Here is a 22,165-nt window from a genome sequence, read left to right as displayed (position 1 = left end):
TGCTCATTGCTCTCTCAGTTTTGTTTTACATATTTTGAGGCTATATCAGTAGAACATAAACACAGAGAACAAATTTGACTGGCAAATTAAGTGTTTGCTATCTCGAAGTGTCCCTTTTCATGTCTAGTAACGTGTATTTCCTCCGAGTCTACTTTGTTTGCTATTAAGAGTAGTTCCAGCTGTGTTTCTGTTAATGTTTTCATGCTATTTTTCTAAACAGAACTTCCAATCTTCGTATATATGATCCACTATCTACTGGCTTTTTTTTTCCTCAGTTGCTGATTAGCCTATCAGTCTAACTGCTGTCTGTGTCTTTGTAGCAATGTGTTTCCTCTCTGCCTGTATTTGAATGTCCTCTTCCCTATTGGCTCTTTGCAGCTTCATTACAAGTGAATGCAAGTGCGGATCTGATTTTATTTATTTGAGAATCATTGTTCCTCTTTCTCTCCAGGAGTCTGTCATCCATCCTGGAAGAGTTGCAGGCATTATCATGTTGACTATAGCTTGCCTCCCCTTCAGTCTCTGTAGTCTTCCTTTCTGGTACCCTGATATATGTTAGACTTTGATCCTGACTAAATATTTGTTAAACCTTCACTTTTTGCTGTCCATAACAATTTTTTGAGACAGGGGGTAACTACATAGCTCAGGCTAGCCTTGGGGTTACTGTGCAGTTTAGGCTAGCCTTGAAGTTCATATCTCTCAATCTAATTCTTGAGGCTAATCTTCTCTTTAACACATTCATTATGAACACTCTCTTTCTCACTCTCTGGGGTTTTGTCTTTGTTTTGAGACAAGGTCTCACATAGCTCAGCTTGCTCAAATTCCCGACTTCCTGCCACCACCTCCCAAGTGCTGGCATTACAGGTATGCAGCGCCAGCTCTGTTTTCCTCTTCATTTTAATAAACACAGTGTTATAAGTATTTGCTGCTTCTTCAAACCATATCATATTTCAAATCTTTCAAGCACGTATCCGTGGTTCTCCTTTGTTCCTTTCTTAGACATTTTATATTTTGTATATGACAACTCCAACAGCTGATTTCCTTGGGGAAACTAGCTCTGTTATTTGCTGGGGTTTGTTGTTGACTCTTAGTCATCATAGCTCACTCATCTGTTTAATAGTCAGTCCTTAATTGCAAGCTCATACTAATTGATGTTAACCTCTGAATATACTAGTGGCTACAATTAAGGATGTTTTCCTCAAAGATGCAGCTGGGAGCATTATTTAGCCACTTTGAAGGTACAGAAATTCAAAATTCACCTTTTCTCTCTTCCTACCATCCTGGAATTTGGTGTCAGGATGGTTGCTAGAGCAACATCAGCCTTCATGCCAGCACAGTCTAGCCTTTGGTGCTTACTCATCGCGTCATGCTTCCATATGTCATTCAAATCATCTTTTTGTTATGACTGTTGTTTTTCAAAGACAGGATCTCTCTGTGTAGCCCAAGCTGGCCTCATACTCATAATTCTCCTGCTTCAGCCTCAGCCTGGGAATCACAGCCATGTGCCTCTATAGCCGGCTCGACTAATCATTCAGAAGAATGGCAGCCATGAGCCTAAGACACCGGAAGCTGACAAACACATTACAATTCTGCATCCTCCAGAATCTGTTTCTTCACAGGCAACCAAAAGAGAAGTCTAATTCGGGGCTGTTAGTCTCTGGAGTTCAAAGAAGCTTACTGCAAAGGAGATACGTAGTGATATTTTTTAGTGATTAATGGATTCTTTATTTTCTATCATTCCTTTCTAGCAACAAAGAAGAACTAAAGTCTCATTGAAGAAAACCTACTCTGCATATAGGCAGATACATTGAGAAATGGTAAATAATTTATTACCTGATCTACCATAGTCACGGAGCTGGAAAGCATTGATGAGATCAGTTTTTCGTGAAAGCATTCTTTCTTTTAATATCTTGAAGGCATTGAATTCCATAGCATTCACCCTGTGTTAAGAGAACAGCATTTCAGTGAAACTTACATAAATCATCTGTTCTACTTAATTTTAATGTGCTATTTTACCACATACCAGTTTCCACTTGAAATAAATTGTCTATGTTTATACATACTATGTTGCTAGGTAGTAAATTTAACATATTGTGTGTGCATTTTGAGATCTGTTAGACATTTGAAACATTACTATTATTGTATTTATTATTTGTATATTGTTCCTTTTTCACTTCATAGACATTTTATATTTGACAATTGGATGCGGTGATGGGGTGTGTGCAGTATATATGTGCAGATCAGAGGACAACTTTATGGAGCTGGTTCTCCTCTTGTACCTTTATAGATGTTCCAGGGCTCAAACAAAGGCACTAGGCTTGCACAGGAAGTGCTTTTACCTGCTTAGCCATCTTGATGATTTGAAAATTCTCTTTTAAGACAGAGCTTAAACTAGCCTACAATCCAAAATCCTCCTGCCTCTGACTCCCGGGTGGTGGGATTACATTTATGTACGGGCATGCTCAGCTATTTTGTTAATTTTTATTTTGCATTTTGTTTATGATCCAGTTTCACATTCTCACAGGGTCAGCAATTACAACAGCCACAAATAGTATTTTCCTGGATTTTTTTTTTTTAAAGATTACAGATCTTACAGAGTTTTCTGGAATTTGAAAGATTCATATAAACAATTATTTGAAAAAAGGAACTTGTTATATGAGATATTGAAATTTACCATTATATTAGTGCTGTGGAGCAATCTTTTTGTACACTGAAAATATTTGTTGCTCTCATTGATCTAATAAAGGGCTGAATGGCCAATAGCTGGGCAGGTAGAAGTTAAGCGGGACTTGTGGACAAAAAGAGAGCAGGGGGAAGAGGGAGGGCTGAGTTGCCAGGAGACACAGAGGGAAGCAAGATGAATATGCTGTGCTGAAAAAGGTACTGCCACATGGCAGAGGGTAGGTAAGAAATAGGCATTAATTTAAATGTAAGAGCTAGCTAGTAACAAGCCTGAGCTATCAGAAAAGTATTTATAATTAATATTAAGGCTCTGTGCACTTATTGGGGAGCTGGCAGTCTCAATGAAAAACTGCCTACACATTAGTGAGACAAAATGGGTTCTGGCTGTGATAAAAGAAGATATGCACATGAGTAGAATATAACAGGAACTTCAAAAAATAGATCCAAGTGTTATGAGAACACATACAGCTAACAGAGATAGTATAATTTAGTAGAAAAGACAATCTTTTGATCAATGCTAGAATACTTAGTTAACTACCTCAACATGAATTTCTACCTCAGATCATTCATAAAATGAGTTTGAAGGAGGAACAGAAGAACAGAATAGTCCTGAGACACAGACATCTTCAGTATTCATGGAGTATAGATTCTAGGATACAAAATGGATTTTAAAAATCTGAGGCTTCTCTCCAGGACAGTCAGGGCTACACAGAGAAACCCTGTCTCAAAAAAAAAAAAAAAAAAAAAACACACACACACACACACACACACACAAACAAATAACAAAAGGTAGTTTTTCCGAAACTGAATGATCCTAATTTTGCCAGGTCGTCATTGCTGGGTTTATCATTTAGGTTTTGTGAAGGAAGTGATCTGGTTTCATTGTGCCTTTTGTTCTCAGGTAAGCAAAGCAGACTCCCTATGTTCTGATAACCTCAGTTCTTCCCTAACTTAAAGCCATGTTGAGGGCTCCACTCCCAGTTCCTGGGTCACAGTGAATTAACCCCTAAGGCAGAGCAAACAATGCAGATACGATTTAGAAAGACGTGCACTACATTCTGTCTGTTGAGAAAACTGTCCACCTATGGAAAGTCGCCGTGACACAACAGTTCTGGTTTGATCAGTCATTTGTTTAAGTATGTATGCAAGGTGGATCCTGGCTGAGTCAACATTGCACTGTGGATACGTATCTGTGTGTACATGCGATTGGACAGGAGTCACTGTACATAGGAGTGTTGCTCTCAAGTAATATTTGCAAAACATGCGAACCTCTGTATCTGGAAAAAATAATACAGGTTCTTGTTGCTATGTGTCAGTCACATAAAAAAATCTAAGGCTTCTCAATTTCCTCAAATAAACCAACATTGTATTTGCATATAATTGATGTACAACTTCCTATATACTTTAATTTATAGATTATTTATAATACTTAATTTAATATAAATAGTTGGTGTATTGTATTATTTGGGGGATACAATAAGAAAAATGTCTGTACATTTGCAGAAAATACTTTTTAAAAATATATTTTCAGTGTGGAGCCCACGAATACAGTGTGGGCTATGTATTAAAAACATAAAATGGCAGATTAAAATATGAATGATAAGAGCATATGTAAGTAAATTAAGCAATCAACCAAAAAAGACAGAGATTACGAGACTCAAATGTGGCTTCAAAATAAAGAGTGTCATGCTAATAGGAGACAAAACAGACATTAGATGAAAACTGTAACTAGAAACCATAACTGAAAACTAGAATAAAGGGAGCCAATTCTTAATGACAGAAGATAGGAACCTAACAGCAGAACCGAAAACTACATGAAGCACAAACTAAAAGAAACAGATAACTCAATAACGATGTCTACAAACTTCACTGGCTCTTAGTCACTCAGGACTCATTCTACTTGGTCACAGATACAGTCCTTAGTATTTTCAGAGCTATATACCTTTGGTGAAGAGGGCTCAGGCATGATGTACTAGTTACTTGGTACTGGAAAAATTGTGGAAATGTACCATAACCTACTCTGATGTAAGCTCCTCGGTTGCTGCCTTCTTCATAATAATTAGAAGCAGAAAATACAGTAATAACCTGATTAAAGGAAAAGAGGATCAAGTTCATTACATTAATTCTCAAAAGGTCATTCAATAAAAGCCAGAAATAGCTCAATTCGCAAAAAAAAAAAAAAAGAAAGAAAAAAGAAAAATAAAACCACACAAACAAACCTCATAATCTCTGCAAATTATCTGGGTCTGACATGATTTCATATGATTGATTCCCTTGGAGGAAAGGAAAGTCTTCAATCAGTGTCTCTAGTACTAACTTCTAGCTTTTCATCCAGTATCCCCAGGGTATGGACCTGAGTTCCTATACACTATTGTAGTGCCAGACCTTAGAATTCTCTTTAATGTTTAGTTTTATAAATTCTAATTTTCAACGGAGGTAAATCCCATATTTTCTTACCTTGTGATGTCTAAGGGTTCAAAATAAAATTTGCTTAGAAGCTCATTCTTTTTCTTTTGCACAAAGATGAGTGCTTTAGAGGTCTCAGAGCTGCACAAAACCATTGTTTTAAGAGCAGAGACATAATGGGACTATGACCACCACCTTAGGAAGAAATCAGCCTTGAAGGCATGGTAGGTTGATTATAGAAAGATAACACTCGTTATGAAGAACCATCCCAGGGCAACTGAAGACAAGAACCAGTTTCTTAGTCCTCGACTCTTCTAGCATTATTGACATAACTGAAGAACAAGATACTCCATTTTAATGGCCGTAGTTAAACTGACCACAGTAAGACACTTGCTAGTGATCGCCTCTCAGCGAATTGAAAGAAATGTGCTGCGTGCTTTCATTTTACATTCCAACCACAGTTTCCCCTTCTCCCCTTCTCTCACTCCTCCCCACCTCCCCTACATCCGCTCCTCAGAGTGGGTAAGGCCTCCCTTGGAAGAAGAAAGAAAACTGGATTGGATCTGCTTTGTAAGGAAAAGTGCTGTCTGTGGAAATTGTTAGAATTGGCTTGCAATTAGTGAAAAATGAAAAATGAAGTGTGTGTGTGTGTGTGTGTGTGTGTGTGTGTGTGTGTGTGTGTGTAACAGAGAGAGAGAAAGGGAGGGGGAAGGAGAGAGAGCATACTTAGTGTTACTGTTATGGTTTAAAGTGATGTATTTGGGTATCAAGTTGGAAAGAGGTACACTTGTGATGGTTAATTTTATTTGTCAACTTGATCAGATTACTGAACAGAGCATAATTCATAATTCTGGGTGTGTCTGTGAAGGCATTTCCAGAGAACATTAATTAAGGAAGGAAGATTTTCCCTGGATGTGGATGGCACCATCACTTAGTATGGGGTCCTGGACAGAACAAAAAGGGGAAAAGGATGGTGCACACCTTTAATCCCAGCACTCAGGAGGCACAGACAGGCAGATCTCTGAGTTCAAGGTCAGCCTGATCTACAGAGTAAGTTCCAGAACAGCCAGGGCTTCATAGAGAAACCCTGTCTCAAAAAAGGTGGGGTGAGGAGAATGTCAGCTGAGCATCAGCATCTCTCTCTACTTCCTGGTCATCTGAGATATGAGAAGTGGCCTACCACCAAGTCTTCTCCATCATGTGACTATACTCTCAAACTGTGAGTCAGAATATAGCCTTCCTTCCTTAGGTTGCTTCTTGTTACTTGGTTATAACAGCGAGAAGAGTAATTAATGCAATCACACATCAGAATTTCTGCTTCTGGGAGTAGTGAAGATCGAGAGATAAGACAAATATTTCTAAGGATAAGAGAGAGCTAAGCCCCTTCTGTCTTTGTTTTCTGTTTGGAAGTAGTGAAGATGTTGCATGGCCTGTGTGGAGAAGACCAGGCTTGTGGCAAGGATGTCTGTGAGAATTTCAGCCACGATGCTAGCTCACCTTTCCATCATGACAGATTTCATACCCATCGGGTTTACACTCATGAGACCTAATGAGCATCTTCAACTGGTTTCTGCTAAGAATCTTGGAGGTAACATCTGGTCCAAAATAGCAGCCCCCTCCTCGGCTTGTGTTTGGATAACAGCCTTTTCTTCCTTTGGGGTCACTCCACAGAAGATCAACAATCTTGAAACAACAAAATAAATTAGGCATCTACTTACAAGTAACAGTTTATCATCTTTTTTCTATTCCAACTTATTTGGCAGAAATATTAAAGGTATCTGGTGTTACAGACATGAACCACCATGCCTGGGCTAAATTCAGAAGAGAAAGTAGTGCCTTCCAGTGAACGCATGGTAGGTGTTCTTAATATATTCAAAGAGATTAGATAGATCTCCCACCCATTGGCCCAGATTTTTTGCCCTGTTGAACATAATAAGGAGACCTAATATGTGTTCATTGGAAGGTACTACTTTCTCTTCTGAATTTAGTTGGGCATGGTGGTTCGTGTTTCCCCAAGAACCTCCCCCATAGCTTCTTTTGCTCTTTTGCCCACATAACGACGTCCTCCAATTCAGTAGTACATTCACCCATTGACTGGATTCCACAAGGCATTCTAAACCCACAATAATTTTTTTCAGCTTAATATTTCCTCAGGTGGCTAGAAGAAGCAAATGTAGGTCACACAATACCCAGGACTGAAGACTCAAATTTCTAAGAATGTGTAACACGTTGCTAAATGGTCTTATCAATAAAATACCCGAGTAAAACTTGAGAAAAGCAGAAGGAAGCCAGCCATGTTCTTACCATTTGGAAATCCTTAGCCAAAGAGACCTACTTCCTGTATACCCACACCTATATGCCTTTCTGTTCTGCCATCTCATTTCCTCTCTTGGCCCAGCTACATCACTTCCTCTTCCTGCCCAGCTCTGTCACTTCCTGTCTGTCTGTACAGACCTCCAAACCTTTATGGTTAGTGCTGAGATTAAAGGTATGTACCACCATGCCTGGCTCTGTTCCCAGTGTGGCCTTGAACTCACAGAGATCCAGACGGATCTCTGCCTTCCGAGTGATAGAATTAAAGGCATGTACTACCATTGCCTGACCTCTGTGTTTACTGTAGTGGCTAGCTTTTTCCTCTGATCCTCAGATAAACTTTTTTGGGGTACACAGATAAAATATCACCACAAGAATGTTTTCACAGAAAGTCAGAGGCTGCGGAGTCTCTGATCTACATTGAATATTGAACTCAATTTTTTAAACTACTATTGTAACAAGAACTTAAGAAAGAGTAGTTTTAAAAAAAACAAAACCACAAGCCTCATTATCACTAAAGACAGTGACAACCTTGAACAAACCATCTGTGTCTCACTTTGAAAGTCCCTCAATCATGTATCAGGGGTCTAACAAACAATGCTTCTAAAAGTCTACTATTTTCCATAGTTTTCTCTGTTGTTCCTATGTGTGCAGAGAATTGAATCCAGGGCCAAATGTAGGCTAGGCCAATGTAATACTTCTAAGCTACACTCCCAGCCCCCCTCCACATCTACATGTTTCTTTGGAGAAAAAGCATGCAACTGAAATTTGTATGTGTGTAGAAGCCAGGTCTACATCAGGTGTCTTCCTCAACTATTCTCCTCTCTCACTGAACCCATAGCTTAACAATTTAGTTAGACTGACTGGCCAACAAGCTCTAAAGATCCACCTATCTTTGCCTCCCCAGGGCTGGGATTACTGTTGTGGACTGCCACAACCAACTTTCATGTCAGTGCTGGGGCTAGAAGTTAGGAGCTCAGGGTTGCCCACCAAGCACTTTCTGACTGAACCATCTTGTCAGGTCTCTTCAATTGAAAATCTCTGGTTATTCTAGTAAGTCCAAATCAGGTCTTTAGAAGAGGTCCAGATACTGCTGCTCCACTCAACTGGGCTGGGCAACCATTTCTAGGTTTGCTATAAAAGGAGACCTGGAGATAAATGAGAGAGGGGACACAGTGGCAGAAAGAAGAGCAGAAGTGGAAGAACCATTCTGGGATGATCAGTACCTGGTCAGCACTAGAGATACTCTGTACCGGGCTCAGACCAGACAGGGAGTTTCTGATGACTAGTTGATGTGAGAATTAAAATAGCCCAAAGAAGAATCACTCCAAGCGTTTCCTTCCTTCTCACTGAATTCCAATATTGGCACAATTGTACCCTACACATAAATATAATGTAACACCTTTAAGTTCTGGTGTTTATGACAAAAACACCACTTGCATTTCAAACCGAGTCATCTCTGGCTCTTATACAATGAACTCACATTGTGTGTGTGTGTGTGTGTGTGTGTGTGTGTGTGTGTGTGTGTGTGTGTGTGTGACTTGACCTGTATAGTATAATAAAGGAGGAAACGTGAAATATAAGGGGTCATATTTTATTAGGAAAGGATTAAATTTTCAGTTCCTACATGAACATAGGTAAAATTTCCTCTGGAAAGCATCTTAACTTACCCTTGAAGTACAGCATACATTATGTTATGCATGTAACACTATATAGGAATATATATATAAATATTTTGTGTATATGATAATGGATGAATATTCCATGATAAAGTATATGAAAGTAAACTCTTAAAGCATCTTCTTTTCTTTTTTTTCTTCCTTTTTACCACTACTACCAATACTCAAAATTTACATAAATTACATATACATATGAGTGGAGCATGGAGGTATACCTTATAGGGAGGCAGAGGCAGAAGGATTACAAATTCCAGGCCAACCTGGGCTATGCAGCAAGTTCCTTTCTCAAAAAACTAAAGACTAACACACACACACACACACACACACACACACACACACACACACACACAGTAATATTAGAGTATTAAAGTGCCTACCTAGCCTACACAAAGTTTGTGTTCAATCTCTAGTACTATAAAAAATACAAGTAACATTATATGGACTGACCAGGATGTATACAATATTTAGGTCATAGATAGATATAGATATATGCAACAGCAATTAAAGCAGTGGTTCTCCACCTGGGGGTCATGACCCCATTGGAGGGCTGAACAACCCTTTCACAGAGGTCTCCTAAGACCATTGGAAAACACATATATTTACATTACAATTCATAACAATGGCAAAATTATAGTTATGAAGTAGCAATGAAAATAATGCTATGGTTGAGGGTCACCACAACGTGAGGAACTGTATTAAAGGGTTGCAGCAGTAGGAAGGTTGAGAACCACTGAATTAAAGGAAAAGAAGTCATGACTTTAAATGAAAGCAATGGGTCCATGGGAGGAGTTTGAGGGAGGAAAGGGAAGGGGGAAATGATGTTATTATAATCTTTAAAAAAATTAAATCATTTAAAAATACATATTGCTGGAACTCCATTGAGACAGAATAAGTATCAGCCAAGGGGCTTCTTCTTCAGTAGTTATTTATGTTACCTTGAGTAAATCACTTTACTCACTTGAGTCATATTAACAAAACAAAGAAGTATCTATTATTCATTTTTTATTGATTTAAAATCACAAGGGCTAACAGTTTTAAGAAATGAGTTTCTCTTTCAGAATTCATTCCATGAGTTCTAGATTTCTTTTTTCAGCCTGGAAATATACTTGATTATATGTAAAACACTGAGATGGATTTCGAGGGGATGATCTATTGTGCTTACAAAGGTAAAGTCATTTTAACCTGTATCGTAAAGGACAACATCATCCCTGTTGAAGAGTTGATGTTACCACTCTGGGGAATGTTTTGGTGACCTACTTGTTCCCATTCCTGCTTTGTTAGCTGTTCCAAAGAGGATTTCTCTAATTCAGCCTTCCTGGGTACCCCAGTGATCGAACCTGCTTTATTTCTCTTTAAGTCAATGGCATGCTCTCGATTTATCGACATTGGTGGCATCAACACAGATCTCATCTGTAAAACATAGAGTCATACTTGAGTTAAATACCGTATGCAGGGACTTCAGCTCTGGTTGGAAATCTGTCTATACCATGCATCAACGCTGAAAAACCATGCCATTTCCCCTTTCATCTCACTCACCTCATAGGCATTGTTAATTTACTAACATCTGTAAGGTGGGCCTATTAAAATGAAAAACTAAAACAAAAAAAGAAAGAAAGAAAAAGAAAAGGTTTTCGAAAATACAACATGATAAGCTCACTTGATTGTCTTACATAATCTGAGACTGGAATTTTGTTCTTGTCTCTTCTAAGCATTATACTTTCATTCAAAGAAATTAAAATGTTTTTATACGTATTTGTGTGTGTGTGTGTGTGTGTGTGTGTGTGTGTGTGTGTGGCGCGCATGCATGCGCGCGCGTGCGCCCACCTCACTCTACAACACATAATGGAGGTCAGAGGACAACTTGTAGGAATTGGTTCTCTCTTTGTACCATGTAAATTCCAAAGACTGAGCTCGAGCTCAGGTGGTCAGGCTTGGGGACAAGCATGTTTACCCATGGAGCTATTTTACTGGCCCACAAAAAGCAACTTTAAATAATATTTCTGTTACACTGGTAGCCATAGTTCAGTGATGGACAACTCTCCATGGCAGATACTTAGCTTCTCCAATAAACCATGGTATGAAATTCTGTTTTTATTTTTCAAAACTAAAACTAAGGTTTATTCTAAAGTGTCCTCATAAAGTTGGTTAGAAACTCAATCTCAGCTACTAATTACTTGTCTATAGCCTACCTTGCCTTCCCCAAGCAAATGATCTTAGGTCTTAGGCAGAAAAGAATATTCTGGGTAGACCTTCCAGCATTATGTCCACATAATTTATTTCTGATTAGCTCATTAGGCAAGGCACATGGTCACGTAAGAACACGGAGCTCTGCAGTTTTCAACGTTATTTAGGATTGGGATACTTTCCCTAGACCCCCATAAGGCACCACACCACCATTTTCTCTTAGGAGTCCTACTAACCATCTTTCTCTATACTCCTGCTTGGAAATTTGAAGACTTCTAAACCAGAGCCTTTGTCTTACAGAATCTTATTTCTTGGCATTGACCCCTACTCTGCTCACCTTACAAAAGGCCTTTAATGAATCTAGAATGAAGGCTGCCATCAGGCTAAATCACCTAGAAGTTTTTATTCTGTATTTTTGACATCTGGAGGCCTTGCTCATGGTGGAGACTGCCCCTCTCAGGGTATCACCATAGACCAGGAAAAGGAGTTTTAAGAAAATTCCTATCCACTTTTATTTTGCCCTGCTTTGGTCTTAAATTTCTAAAGAAGAATTCAACAAATAAGACATACTTATTACATCTCAGGTACTGGAGTTTTGCCAGGGATTGGAGAAGCATGAGAATATAGTAAAAATTAGTATCACCATTCCCTACTTGAATTTGGTAACTTATGAAAGACATATATAAAGGCCTTGAGAGTGCAGAAAGGGGACCTATCCAGCCTAGAAGTTATAGTAAGGTTAAAATGAAAGGTCAATGAGAAGATGGTAATTTTATCATTCACATGTGTACTAAAGTAGGAAGGCTCCCAAACCTCAAGGTGCAACTGAGATCACATTCTGTCTATCAGATCAATACCAGCTTCAGCCCCACCTTGCCCAGAGTGACTGGATATTTATTTTGCGTCTTTAAAGATACTGGCTAAAATTTCCCACGTGGACCATATGCCATCCTTTGTTCTATAGCTACTATTGATCTTCCTGCCCTCTGGCACCTGGTTTATTTCTAGGCTTGGGGCTTCAGCTTGGCTCTGGTATAAAGGAGGAAGATCTGGTAAAGGCTCTAGTTGTGTGTAAGGTACAGCCCAGGAACCCTTTAGTAGGCGTGGAATCTTACAGGCACCATAGAGCCAGTTCCCTGCAAGGGTCTACACAGGCTCTTGTCCTGGCTGTGTTGTATTGAATGATTGTTTAGAGTTAAAAGACTCTGAGGATAGTTACTCTGCTCAGTTGAAATAAAGGGGCAGGATGGCAATTCAGAAACAAATCTATATGAGTTACCTAGAGTTCATGTGGAAAATGTTGGTCATCAGAGCCAGAAGGAGAGGGAAGGGGGCATTACTGTTTTATAGGCATAGATTCAGTCAAGGAAGTTCTGTGAATGGATGGTGGCCACAGCGGTGACAGCACAATGGGAATGCACTCAGTGCCCAGGAACGTTAGACTTACAAAAGATGACAGCGCCAAATTGTGTTTCTTTTGCCACAATGTAAGTGAATGTGTTTAAACTTTACTTCTAAAACAACTCGCTTTTAGAAACTATCCGATGTGCTAATGCATCCCCATTTTCCATTTTCAACAGGATTTCTTTTTTCTTTTTTAAAAATGCACTGTGTATAGAAAAACCACCTAGTTGTCATGCAATCAATCACAGCTTTTCTTAAGACTTTTACTAATTCTCTCAGCTACACCACCAAAGCACATAACTATTTAAAATGACAAAGGAAAAGAAGCATATGCCATTATAAATCTCCGAGACAAGATCCATGCACATAATACTTCTTACTTTATTTCTTTGTAAGCAGTGGAGTGTATTCAAATCTGTGGACTCTGATACCCCTCCATGTATGATCAGGATTTCATCGTCAATAATTGTACCAATTGGGAGCCAGGTATAGACTTCTTCCAATATTTGCAAGATTTTTCTTCCATGTAGCTGTAAGTAAGAGCCCGAGTAAGTTTTATTTTCCTGATATGTCCTGTTAAGTAAATAGTCTCAATATATAGACAAAAGCCATATTTTCCATGTCAACCAAAGGAAGCCATCAGGGAGCTATCGACCAACCATCAAGTATTTAGCATGGGGAGTTTTCATTCTGTAGTTTTGATACTTTGGCATTTTGGGGCCTTGCTCAGGGAGGAAACTGCCCCTCTCAGGGCTAAGTCCTAGAGATCTTAAATGACTGTTTTCATGTACAAACCAGCCATTTCAGATTCCACACTAAAGAATTCTTTTCTTGGACTCTAACCCAGGGCAAGATAGTAGACAACTAGTGATACCCCTCATGCCCCTCAGCTGGCTGCCATTGTTCACACTACTCAGCTTTCAACACTGAGGGGCTTTGCCCTTTCTCTCCCCTGAAACCTAATAAATGTCCTCGTCTGTGTTTTCTTCTGGCTCCATCTGCCTCTGTCTGCCTCTGATAATTCCCCATGTGGCATCCCTAATGTGGCATGCTATGCCTCCTGCATGCAGGTAGCTGAATAAAACCTCCTCCTTCCTATTGTTCATTTCTCTGCCTGCCTGTTGTGCTACACCTGAATAAAAAATTCTGGATGGGTACCTTTAAAGCAATGCAATATATTCGCAGCCATGCTGAAACTGATCCAACAGTCATAATGAAAAAGAAAATCTAAGATTCCTGCTGTGCTTATTATTTTATTGGCACAGTTTCTAGCTAATTAGCCCATCACCTTTCTTAAAGCAACAATCTGGTCTTCATTAGCTCTTTTTTTTTCCTCACAGAAAAACAAGTATGAGTCTTACCTTGTATTTATGTAAGACTTCTCTTGTAAAGCCGTACCTGAAAAATAGATTTTAAACTGTTAATTATTGCAAAAAGGAGAGCCATTGATGTCTCACTATTACCAAGGAGTAGGAACTCAAGAAACTAGAGACTTCAGTTAAAATGCTTAGCAGAGTCTCTCTGGAGCATCGTGAGAAAGAACAAAAGCAATCAATGGTACAACCTTTATTCTCAAGAAACCTAGAGTATAACCAGGGAAAGAGAACAGATCTTTGTGGAACAATTGTAAGACAACTTAACAAATGCATGCCATGGGCTATGTAAAGGCCCCGAGTCTTTGGAGAGGGGTGAAATGACAGTTAGAGGAAGCTGTACGCAGAAGACTTCTCATCTAGATAGCATTGCTCAGACAATGGATGATTCAAAATGAATGATCAAGAAAAAAGAAGAGTGAAAAAGACAGAGAAAAGCGCACAAGGCAAGTTGGGTCTTCATGTCTCCTCTGATATGGATCATGTGAATGAATGGTACTAAAGGGTTTAACAGAAAGTATCAGGAATTTTAATGCCTGGCTAAGAAAAACTAAGGGAGGTTTTTCAATTACTTTATAATATTGTATACCCATTTTCATGTACCCCTGCCTCCTGAGTGCTGGGATTAAAGGTATGCAATACCACACCCAGATAATAATGTGTACTCTTAATCCCCAACAGGCAAAGTAGGAACAAAGCACACTTGCCCCTTATTTTCATACAAACCACATCATGTCAGGTTTCTCTAGTATGACACTATTTTTCAAGGTGAATTCCCTCTCTATACTCACCAAAGGCATCACAGTGTTAGACCAATATACATCTTGCCATCTTTGATGGTTTGAATGAGAATGGCCCCCATAGGCTCATATATTTGAATGTTTGGTTCCCAGTTGGTGGAACTGTTTAGGAAGGATTTAGGAGGTGTGGCCTTGTTGGGGAAGGTGAGGGTTGGCTTTGAGGCTTCAAAAGCCCAAACCAGATCTATTCTCTCTCTCTCTCTCTCTCTCTCTCTCTCTCTCTCTCTCTCTCTCTCTCTCTCTCTCTGTTTCTGTGTCTGTCTGTCTCTGTCTCTGTCTCTCTGATGCTTGTGGATAAGATGTAAGCTCTCAGCTACTGCTCCAGCACCATGCCAGTCTGCCACCATGCTTCCCACCTGATGGTCATGGACTCACACTCTGACACTGTAAACAAGCCCCCAATTAAATGCCTTCCTTTATAAGTTGTCTTGGTCATGGTTTCTAGTCATAGCAACAGAAAAGTAACTAAAACAGCATCCTTACCTTTCTGGCCCGCTCTGAAACACTAAATATAATTGGCTGTACTATCCTTCTAGAAAACTTCCTCTCTTCCATTTTGTGACAGTAAGCTTTCAGGGTATTCTAAAATGACCTCACACATTATCTTCTTCCACATAACCTCTGTTAGAATTCTTTCATATTCTGTCCTAGGCTATCCATTACCTTCAATTTCTTCCTTAGTACTCTCACTCCTACCCAGTCAGGGTTTCAATTACTATCTAGTGTCAATACTATAGGGTGATATTCTGGGTAACACTTCATTTTTATCTCTGGACCTATACTCAACAATACACCAAATAAACCTACCTCAGACTGAATCCATTCCCATTCGGAATGATGATGTTATACCCTTAAACTCAACCATGCTCATCCTCTTTCAAGGCCTCCATAACAAGTTATTAGGTGCTAAACTTTCATTGCCTAAAGTCTTCTTAAGTCTATTTTTTTTTTTGCCATCTCCATTGCCATTATGCTAGTCTAAATAGGAAGCTACCATTTCTTCAACAACTTCCTAGTCAAACTCCCTCTATCCATTCTTGGCCCTCTTCCAAACCACTCTTCTTTTAAAAAGAGGTGTAATATTCTTCAATGATATTCTCTTATCCTTAGTCGCATGCTCATATTCCTTCACAACACTCAACCGTCTTTTACATCTCCAATCCTACCAGGCCTAGTTGGGTCTCTATTGCTGTGGTAAAACACCATGACCAAAGGCAACCTGGACAGGAAAGGGTTTACGTCGGCTTACATGTCCTAATCACAGTCCATCGTGAAGGAAGCTCAAGGCAGAAACCTGGACACAGAAGACCTCTGTTTGCTGACTTGCTCCCCATTGTTTGCTCAGCCTTCCTTCTTATAGCACCCAGAATAGGCTTCCAATAGCACCTCTAGATTCTTGTTCTTTATAGACTTTGCACTTGGGAATTAGAACTGAAACTCTGTACTTGAAGACAAAAGTGATTTGCTAAAGCCTTGATCACAGCACCCAAAGGCCTAGGACCCAAAGCCTGAGACATCCCATAACCTTATTGTTCTAGAACAAATTGATTTCTGTTTTCCATAAAAAGAAAAGAAAAAGAAAGACAGGAACATTTATTACCTACTGTGCCTTTCAGACAGAATTCATAAACCATTTAAGCAGTCTTTATCCCTCAAATCTCCAGTGAGTCAGATAGTCCAAATGCTATGTTACAGCTGTTCTCAAAAAATGTTTATGAACAACTATGCCAGAAGCAATTACCAGGACACAAAAAATGCACACAGCAATGTAAAACATTGTGCTGGCTTCTGAGACAGAATTTATAGCAAGCCAAGAGAAGCAACAGAAACTTCCATCTAAATCTGCTCATACAACCTACCAGACCCACAACCCTGACCTAACATGCCTACCCAGCATGCAGTTTGGACTGTGAAGGGTAAGTATGTCAGGAAAAACAAGAATATAATAAAGAGGAAGAGGAAACACAGGACTGGAAGAAGAGATAAGAAGAGAGCTTCAGAGCAGGTGATACTTAGCTGAAAAGACTGGAGTTGGTGAACAAGGGTAAGAACTTGGAGATTTTCCTTGAGATTCATCTTATCTCTCCTTCTACACAGCTAAGCTTACACATATCTGCTGGGAACTAAACACAGCATCAATTCCAGAGTGAGATGAAAAGATGAAGTCTAAAGTCAATCTTACCTGAGATTCATCATAAAGTCTTCATGGTTCCCTCTGTTCAGATGCACGTCCATGGGGTAGACAAGAAAACTAACTAACAGGATCATTAGGACTTCCATAGAATTGTTCCCTCGATCTACAAAATCACCATTAAAAACATACCGATTGTTCTCTGAAGGCAGGCCATTCTGGGGAAGGAGAGGGAAGAAAACAAGGAGTTAAAAGAATGCTCTTTGAAAAGAAGGGCTATGTGTTTGTTCCTGCAGAAACAGAAAAGAGGTCCAGTCATTTCTTTTACTGGGAATAATCTGCTCACTGGCTTGAGCTTCTTCCAGGGCACATACCAGCAAGGGACCTGAAACCAAAGAATGAGCTTGGGACAGGAAGATTTCAGGGAGGATGGGGATTGCTTATTCTACCCATCACATACCATGCGTTTTCTGTGGAAGGAGCTAGGATTTGTCCTATCAAAATTAGATACCCTTGTGGGAGAAGGGAAATTGTAAGAAGAATGTATTGTATGAAAAAATCCAATAAAAAAGAAAACACCAAAATGTAACTACCAAAAAAAAGTATAGTCTTATCCCATCCTTCTCTGAAAAGAGGGAAACTTCCACCCAGAGAAAAACACTAAATTAACAGTTGGAACACTTTCATTCAAAGGGCCCTATATTTAACTTCTATGGCTTGCAATTATTTCAGTCTACAAAATGGAGATGACAATATATCCCTTGCCAAATCCCCTGTGATAATGGACATGTAAGAACTCAGGCAAGCCGGGCATTGGTAGTGCATGCTTTTGATCCCAGCACTCAGGAGGCAGAGGCAGGTGGATCTCTGTGTGTTCGAGGCCAATCTGGTCTACAAAGCGAGTTCCAGGACAGCCATAGCTGTTACACAGAGAAACACTGTCTTAAAAAAAAAACCCACAGAAACAAAAACAAAAATGAAACGACCCCCCCCCCAAAAAAAAAACCACTCAGGCAAGGGGGCAGTTCTTTAAGATATGACTGGAACAGGACTGACATACCAGTGGGCAGATATAACCATACCTGGTACCTCTAGTCAGTATGCATTTTGATTGATTGATTGCTGACCAGGCCATATCAGTATCAGCTACTTGGAGTATCACTCCTGAGTATGAGATACTATTTTTACTATTTATTTATGTATGTATTGTTAAGATAAAAACAGTCTTTGTATGAAAAGAAACAGAGCAGGGGAAAAGCACTCGTTTTAAAATAGCTGTTAACTTGCTCAGTCTTTCACTACAAACTCTGAAACCAAACATGTTTACTATGACATGGTTACATTTTCTCGGTGTCACACTTGATAAGGAAATATCCAAGTGCATTCCTACTGCACAGCAAGATACAGGCAAATGTTTTGAAATGCATTACCAAGAGGAAAGCCATGTCAAAATATACACTTTCCCCCAGAAATGTTATCTTCAAGAAAGAATACACATACTCTAATTATTTTACTGTTTCAAACTATTTTCAAATTCTTCTTTTGATAGATTTCAAACTATGTAAGAAAATCTCACTACTTTATTTCAACATTCTACCATTTTAAATCATCTATCTCAGTATAAAAAGTAATTTAAAACAATTCAGGTTATAACACATGACTTAGGGATTCCCAAAATTATTTTTACAGTGTAATGTGCTCTGAAGGTAAGTGGGGAAGGGAATCAGTGGCGTATTGTAATAAGGTCATTAATATCACAGTCCAGCTCCACCTATAACACAGTTATCTTTGAGAAAGTTATTTAACCTTTTCTTCGTCTGAAAAATGGGAATGAAACCCCTCTTTAATTACCATGCAATAACATTTGGGAACTCAACATTATATGTACAAACAATTCCATGCAAACCATAAACACAAATAAAGATTCATTAATTATGATCTCCATGCTATTTCTAATTTTAAGATTGCATTACTTAACATTTTCTTTTTAACTTGCTTTTCATTTATTCTTTGTGTCTTTCACATCATGCCTCCCAGTTCCCCCCCATTCCCCTCCCCCCAGAATAAAACAAAATAAAATTTAAGAGAAAAATGGGAAAAAGGGGGGGTAGGGAGAAAGGGAGGATCTCATCATGGAAGCTGCAGTGTGACACAGTGAGTCACGCAGTAAATCCCTTTATCCACACATTTTTACATGCGGGAGTTCATCACAAAAAAATCATTGGTCTGGTTCAAGGCCCTGGTCTCCGCTACACCATCGACATTATGCTCTCGCTGAGACTCTTCTTGAACATCCCGTTGTTGCCCTGTGTCTTGGAGATCCTGAAGCCCTGAGTCCACAAAACTGACCCCACCAACCCCTACCCTTGTGCTCCAGCAGATCACAGATGGGCTGGATGTTGGGGTGGGCCAACACATAATCCTGGTTCTGGGCCTCAGTAGTTGCAGGGTGGATCAGCCCGCCAGCTCTCCCATGTCTTCGCCACCAGGGGGAGCTCTCCAGCATTGCCCTGGTGATAATTCACCGCTTGCAGCAATGAGAAAGGGGCGGGGCCAGTTCTCCTGCTTTCACATCCTAAAGGTCAGTTCTCCCACACCTACACCTTCAGGGCCGGCTCTACTGTGTTGCCCAGGTGAGGTATAGGGTCCACTCTCCCAAGTGCTGCAGATGATGAGGAGCACAGACAGCTTTTCTGCTCTTAGGACCTCAGGGTCAGCTCTCCTACCTGCCTCAGGAGTTGATGGGCACAGGTGAGGGTCATCTCTCCATCTCCTAGGCTGCCACATGACAGATGAGTAATGGGGACAGCTTCCCATGCTCACAACTTTCAGGGCTGGCTCGCCCACACCTCTGCCAACAGGGTCAGCTCTACTGTGCTGCCTTTTTCTGAGTGGGCTGCAGCTTATACCCTCAGGGCCAGCTCTGGTGTGCAAAGAAAATATATCTTCAATAAAAATATTTAAATAAGAAGTACTGCTCTTGCACAGGATCCAAATTCTGGTCCTAGCACCACATCTGGTGGCTCACAATCACTTGCAAAATCAGCTGCAGGGTGATCTGATGTCTCTGGTCTCCAAGGGCATCTGCATTCAACTACACACACACACACACACACACACACACACACACACACACACACTACAAATAAATCTTCTTAAAATTCATGACATTAAAATAAGGTATTTGACTTGATGGATTAGAGATAACTAAAGAAGAGCTAAAATATATTACTGGCTTCAGAGAGCAAACATATTTTTTAAAACCAAAAATGACAGAATTCATAAAGAATAAGTAGGAACCATGCATGGTGGTGTATGCCTACAATCTCAGCATTTGGGTGTGAGATAGAGGCAGGGGTAACAGGAATTCAAGGCCATCCTTGACAACATACTGAGACCAAGGCCATCCTAAGAAACACAAGGCCCCTCAAAAAAAGAAGAAGCAAAGGAATGAAGAAAAATAAGAATAAAAGAAAGGGAGGCAAGGAGGGAGAGAGACAGCTCAAAACCAAGAAACTAATATACTAATAATAGGCATTCCATGTTGGGGGGGAACAGATGGAAGAAATAATTCAAATAATACTAAAAGGAATTTTCTATGGCTAAAGAACTTCAGGAGCTAGAGTGACGGCTCAGTGGTTAAGAGAGCCTGTCTTTCTTGCAGAGGATCCAGCACCCATATTGGGTGTCTCAAACCACCTGTACACCCCAGAGGAAGAGAATCCATGCCTTCTTCTGGCCTTTATAGGCATCCATATTCATGTGCATGCACACTTGTGTGCAGAAACACAAACACGCAAATTAAAAATACAATTTTAAAAGGAAATTTCAGTTTGATGTTTGAAAGAGCTCATTACTCTTAGGCATAATGAGGGAGAAATTCCATTACCTGTTAAAGATCTTAGAAGATGCCAAAATAAAATAACAAAGGGAAAAAGAAAGAATAAGCCTGGTATTATACTTATCATTTGAAGTAGAAGAAAGGCAGAAGATGGCAGAATAAAAATCTATACATTAAAGAGGAAAAGGAGACTATGAGACAAGAATTCTATATCAACAAAGACATCATTAACATCTAAGAATAGCAGAAAAATATTTACACAGATATGTGATGGTTCAAAGGTTCTTCAGGGTAGAAGAAAAATATGTAGTGGTTTAGTACCACAAAAACAATGAGTATGTATACATGTATACCAAGCACAATTTCAGGTGTGAGGAACAAACAAGTTCATAGTACAAAGCCACTGTATTCAATGCGGTTGCACTCATATGTTTCACAACAGAAAGCGCTCAACAAAATTCTCTAACCAAGTTACAATAACAACTAAAATGTCTTCAAGCCAGGGAAAGATTAAGAGGAAAGAGTACTGTTGTGGAATAAACTTTTTGTACACATGAAGATGTGTCTTTGCCAAAGTGCTTTGTGATTGGTTTAATAAAGAGCTAAATGGCCCATAGCTAGATAGGAAAAGAGGTTAGGAGGGACTTCTGGGGACAGATAGGTCTCAGAAGAAGAAAGGCAGAGTCACTAGTTGAATGCAAAGGAAGAAGGACATGTAGAAGGCAGCACATAAATTAATAGAAATGGGTTAATTTAAGTTATATGAGCTAGTTAGAAACAAGTCTAAGCTAAGGCTGAGTTTTCATCATTAATCAGAAGTCTCTGTATGGTTATATGGGAGCTGGCAGGCAGGACTGAGAAAGACTTGTTACACATGGCGCCCAATGTCTGGCACATATAGCCACATAAGGCCTAAGAAACATTTTTTAAAAAAGTTCAGAACACAGAGCCAAATGAGGCTTCCTGGTGACAGAGGTCTCTTGAGTAGGCGTGGCATACAGAGATGCAGCTACCGGCCACTGCCTGGGAGCTGGAGCCAGCTGTCAGCACTGTGTGCTAAGCTGAGCTGTGCAGTAGCTGACATCACAGTTTAAGATTTGTCTTACTTGGTCAGAGAACACTGAAGACAGATCCAGATGAAAAAAAACTCTAAACAGGTTACCGTGTGTTTAAAAAATGTGCTTAGGCTTAAAAAGAAAAGAAAATGGGTATAGAGAGTCATAGAAAAATAGTTCATAAATAATAAGATAAAGTCTTCAAAGAGAGAATAAAATAATATAAAAAGGATAAGCCAAATAACGATGGAAAAATATACCCATATGGTGTCTTGTTGACTTTGAATTTTTTGATTA

General features: G+C 39.5%; 1 protein-coding gene across 2 annotated transcripts in view; it reads right to left on the bottom strand.

Moving 5' to 3' along the window:
* Positions 1 to 22,165, bottom strand: part of Ppef1 (protein phosphatase with EF-hand domain 1) — a 124,933-nt gene that overhangs the window by 10,490 nt on the left and 92,278 nt on the right. For both annotated transcript variants that reach the window (XM_037199093.1, XM_028873261.2), the window contains 7 exons: positions 17,024 to 17,190; positions 14,030 to 14,066; positions 13,049 to 13,198; positions 10,338 to 10,490; positions 6,586 to 6,771; positions 4,625 to 4,767; positions 1,834 to 1,940 (listed from right to left, as the gene is read on the bottom strand). In XM_037199093.1, coding sequence (XP_037054988.1) covers positions 1,834 to 1,940; positions 4,625 to 4,767; positions 6,586 to 6,771; positions 10,338 to 10,490; positions 13,049 to 13,198; positions 14,030 to 14,066; positions 17,024 to 17,190 — 943 coding nt within the window. The remainder of the gene's footprint in view (positions 1 to 1,833; positions 1,941 to 4,624; positions 4,768 to 6,585; positions 6,772 to 10,337; positions 10,491 to 13,048; positions 13,199 to 14,029; positions 14,067 to 17,023; positions 17,191 to 22,165) is intronic.

The sequence above is a fragment of the Peromyscus leucopus genome, chromosome X, assembly GCF_004664715.2.
Source record: "Peromyscus leucopus breed LL Stock chromosome X, UCI_PerLeu_2.1, whole genome shotgun sequence".
In the NCBI taxonomy this organism is placed as follows: domain Eukaryota; kingdom Metazoa; phylum Chordata; class Mammalia; order Rodentia; family Cricetidae; genus Peromyscus; species Peromyscus leucopus.
This window is presented reverse-complemented; position numbering and strand designations above follow the sequence as displayed.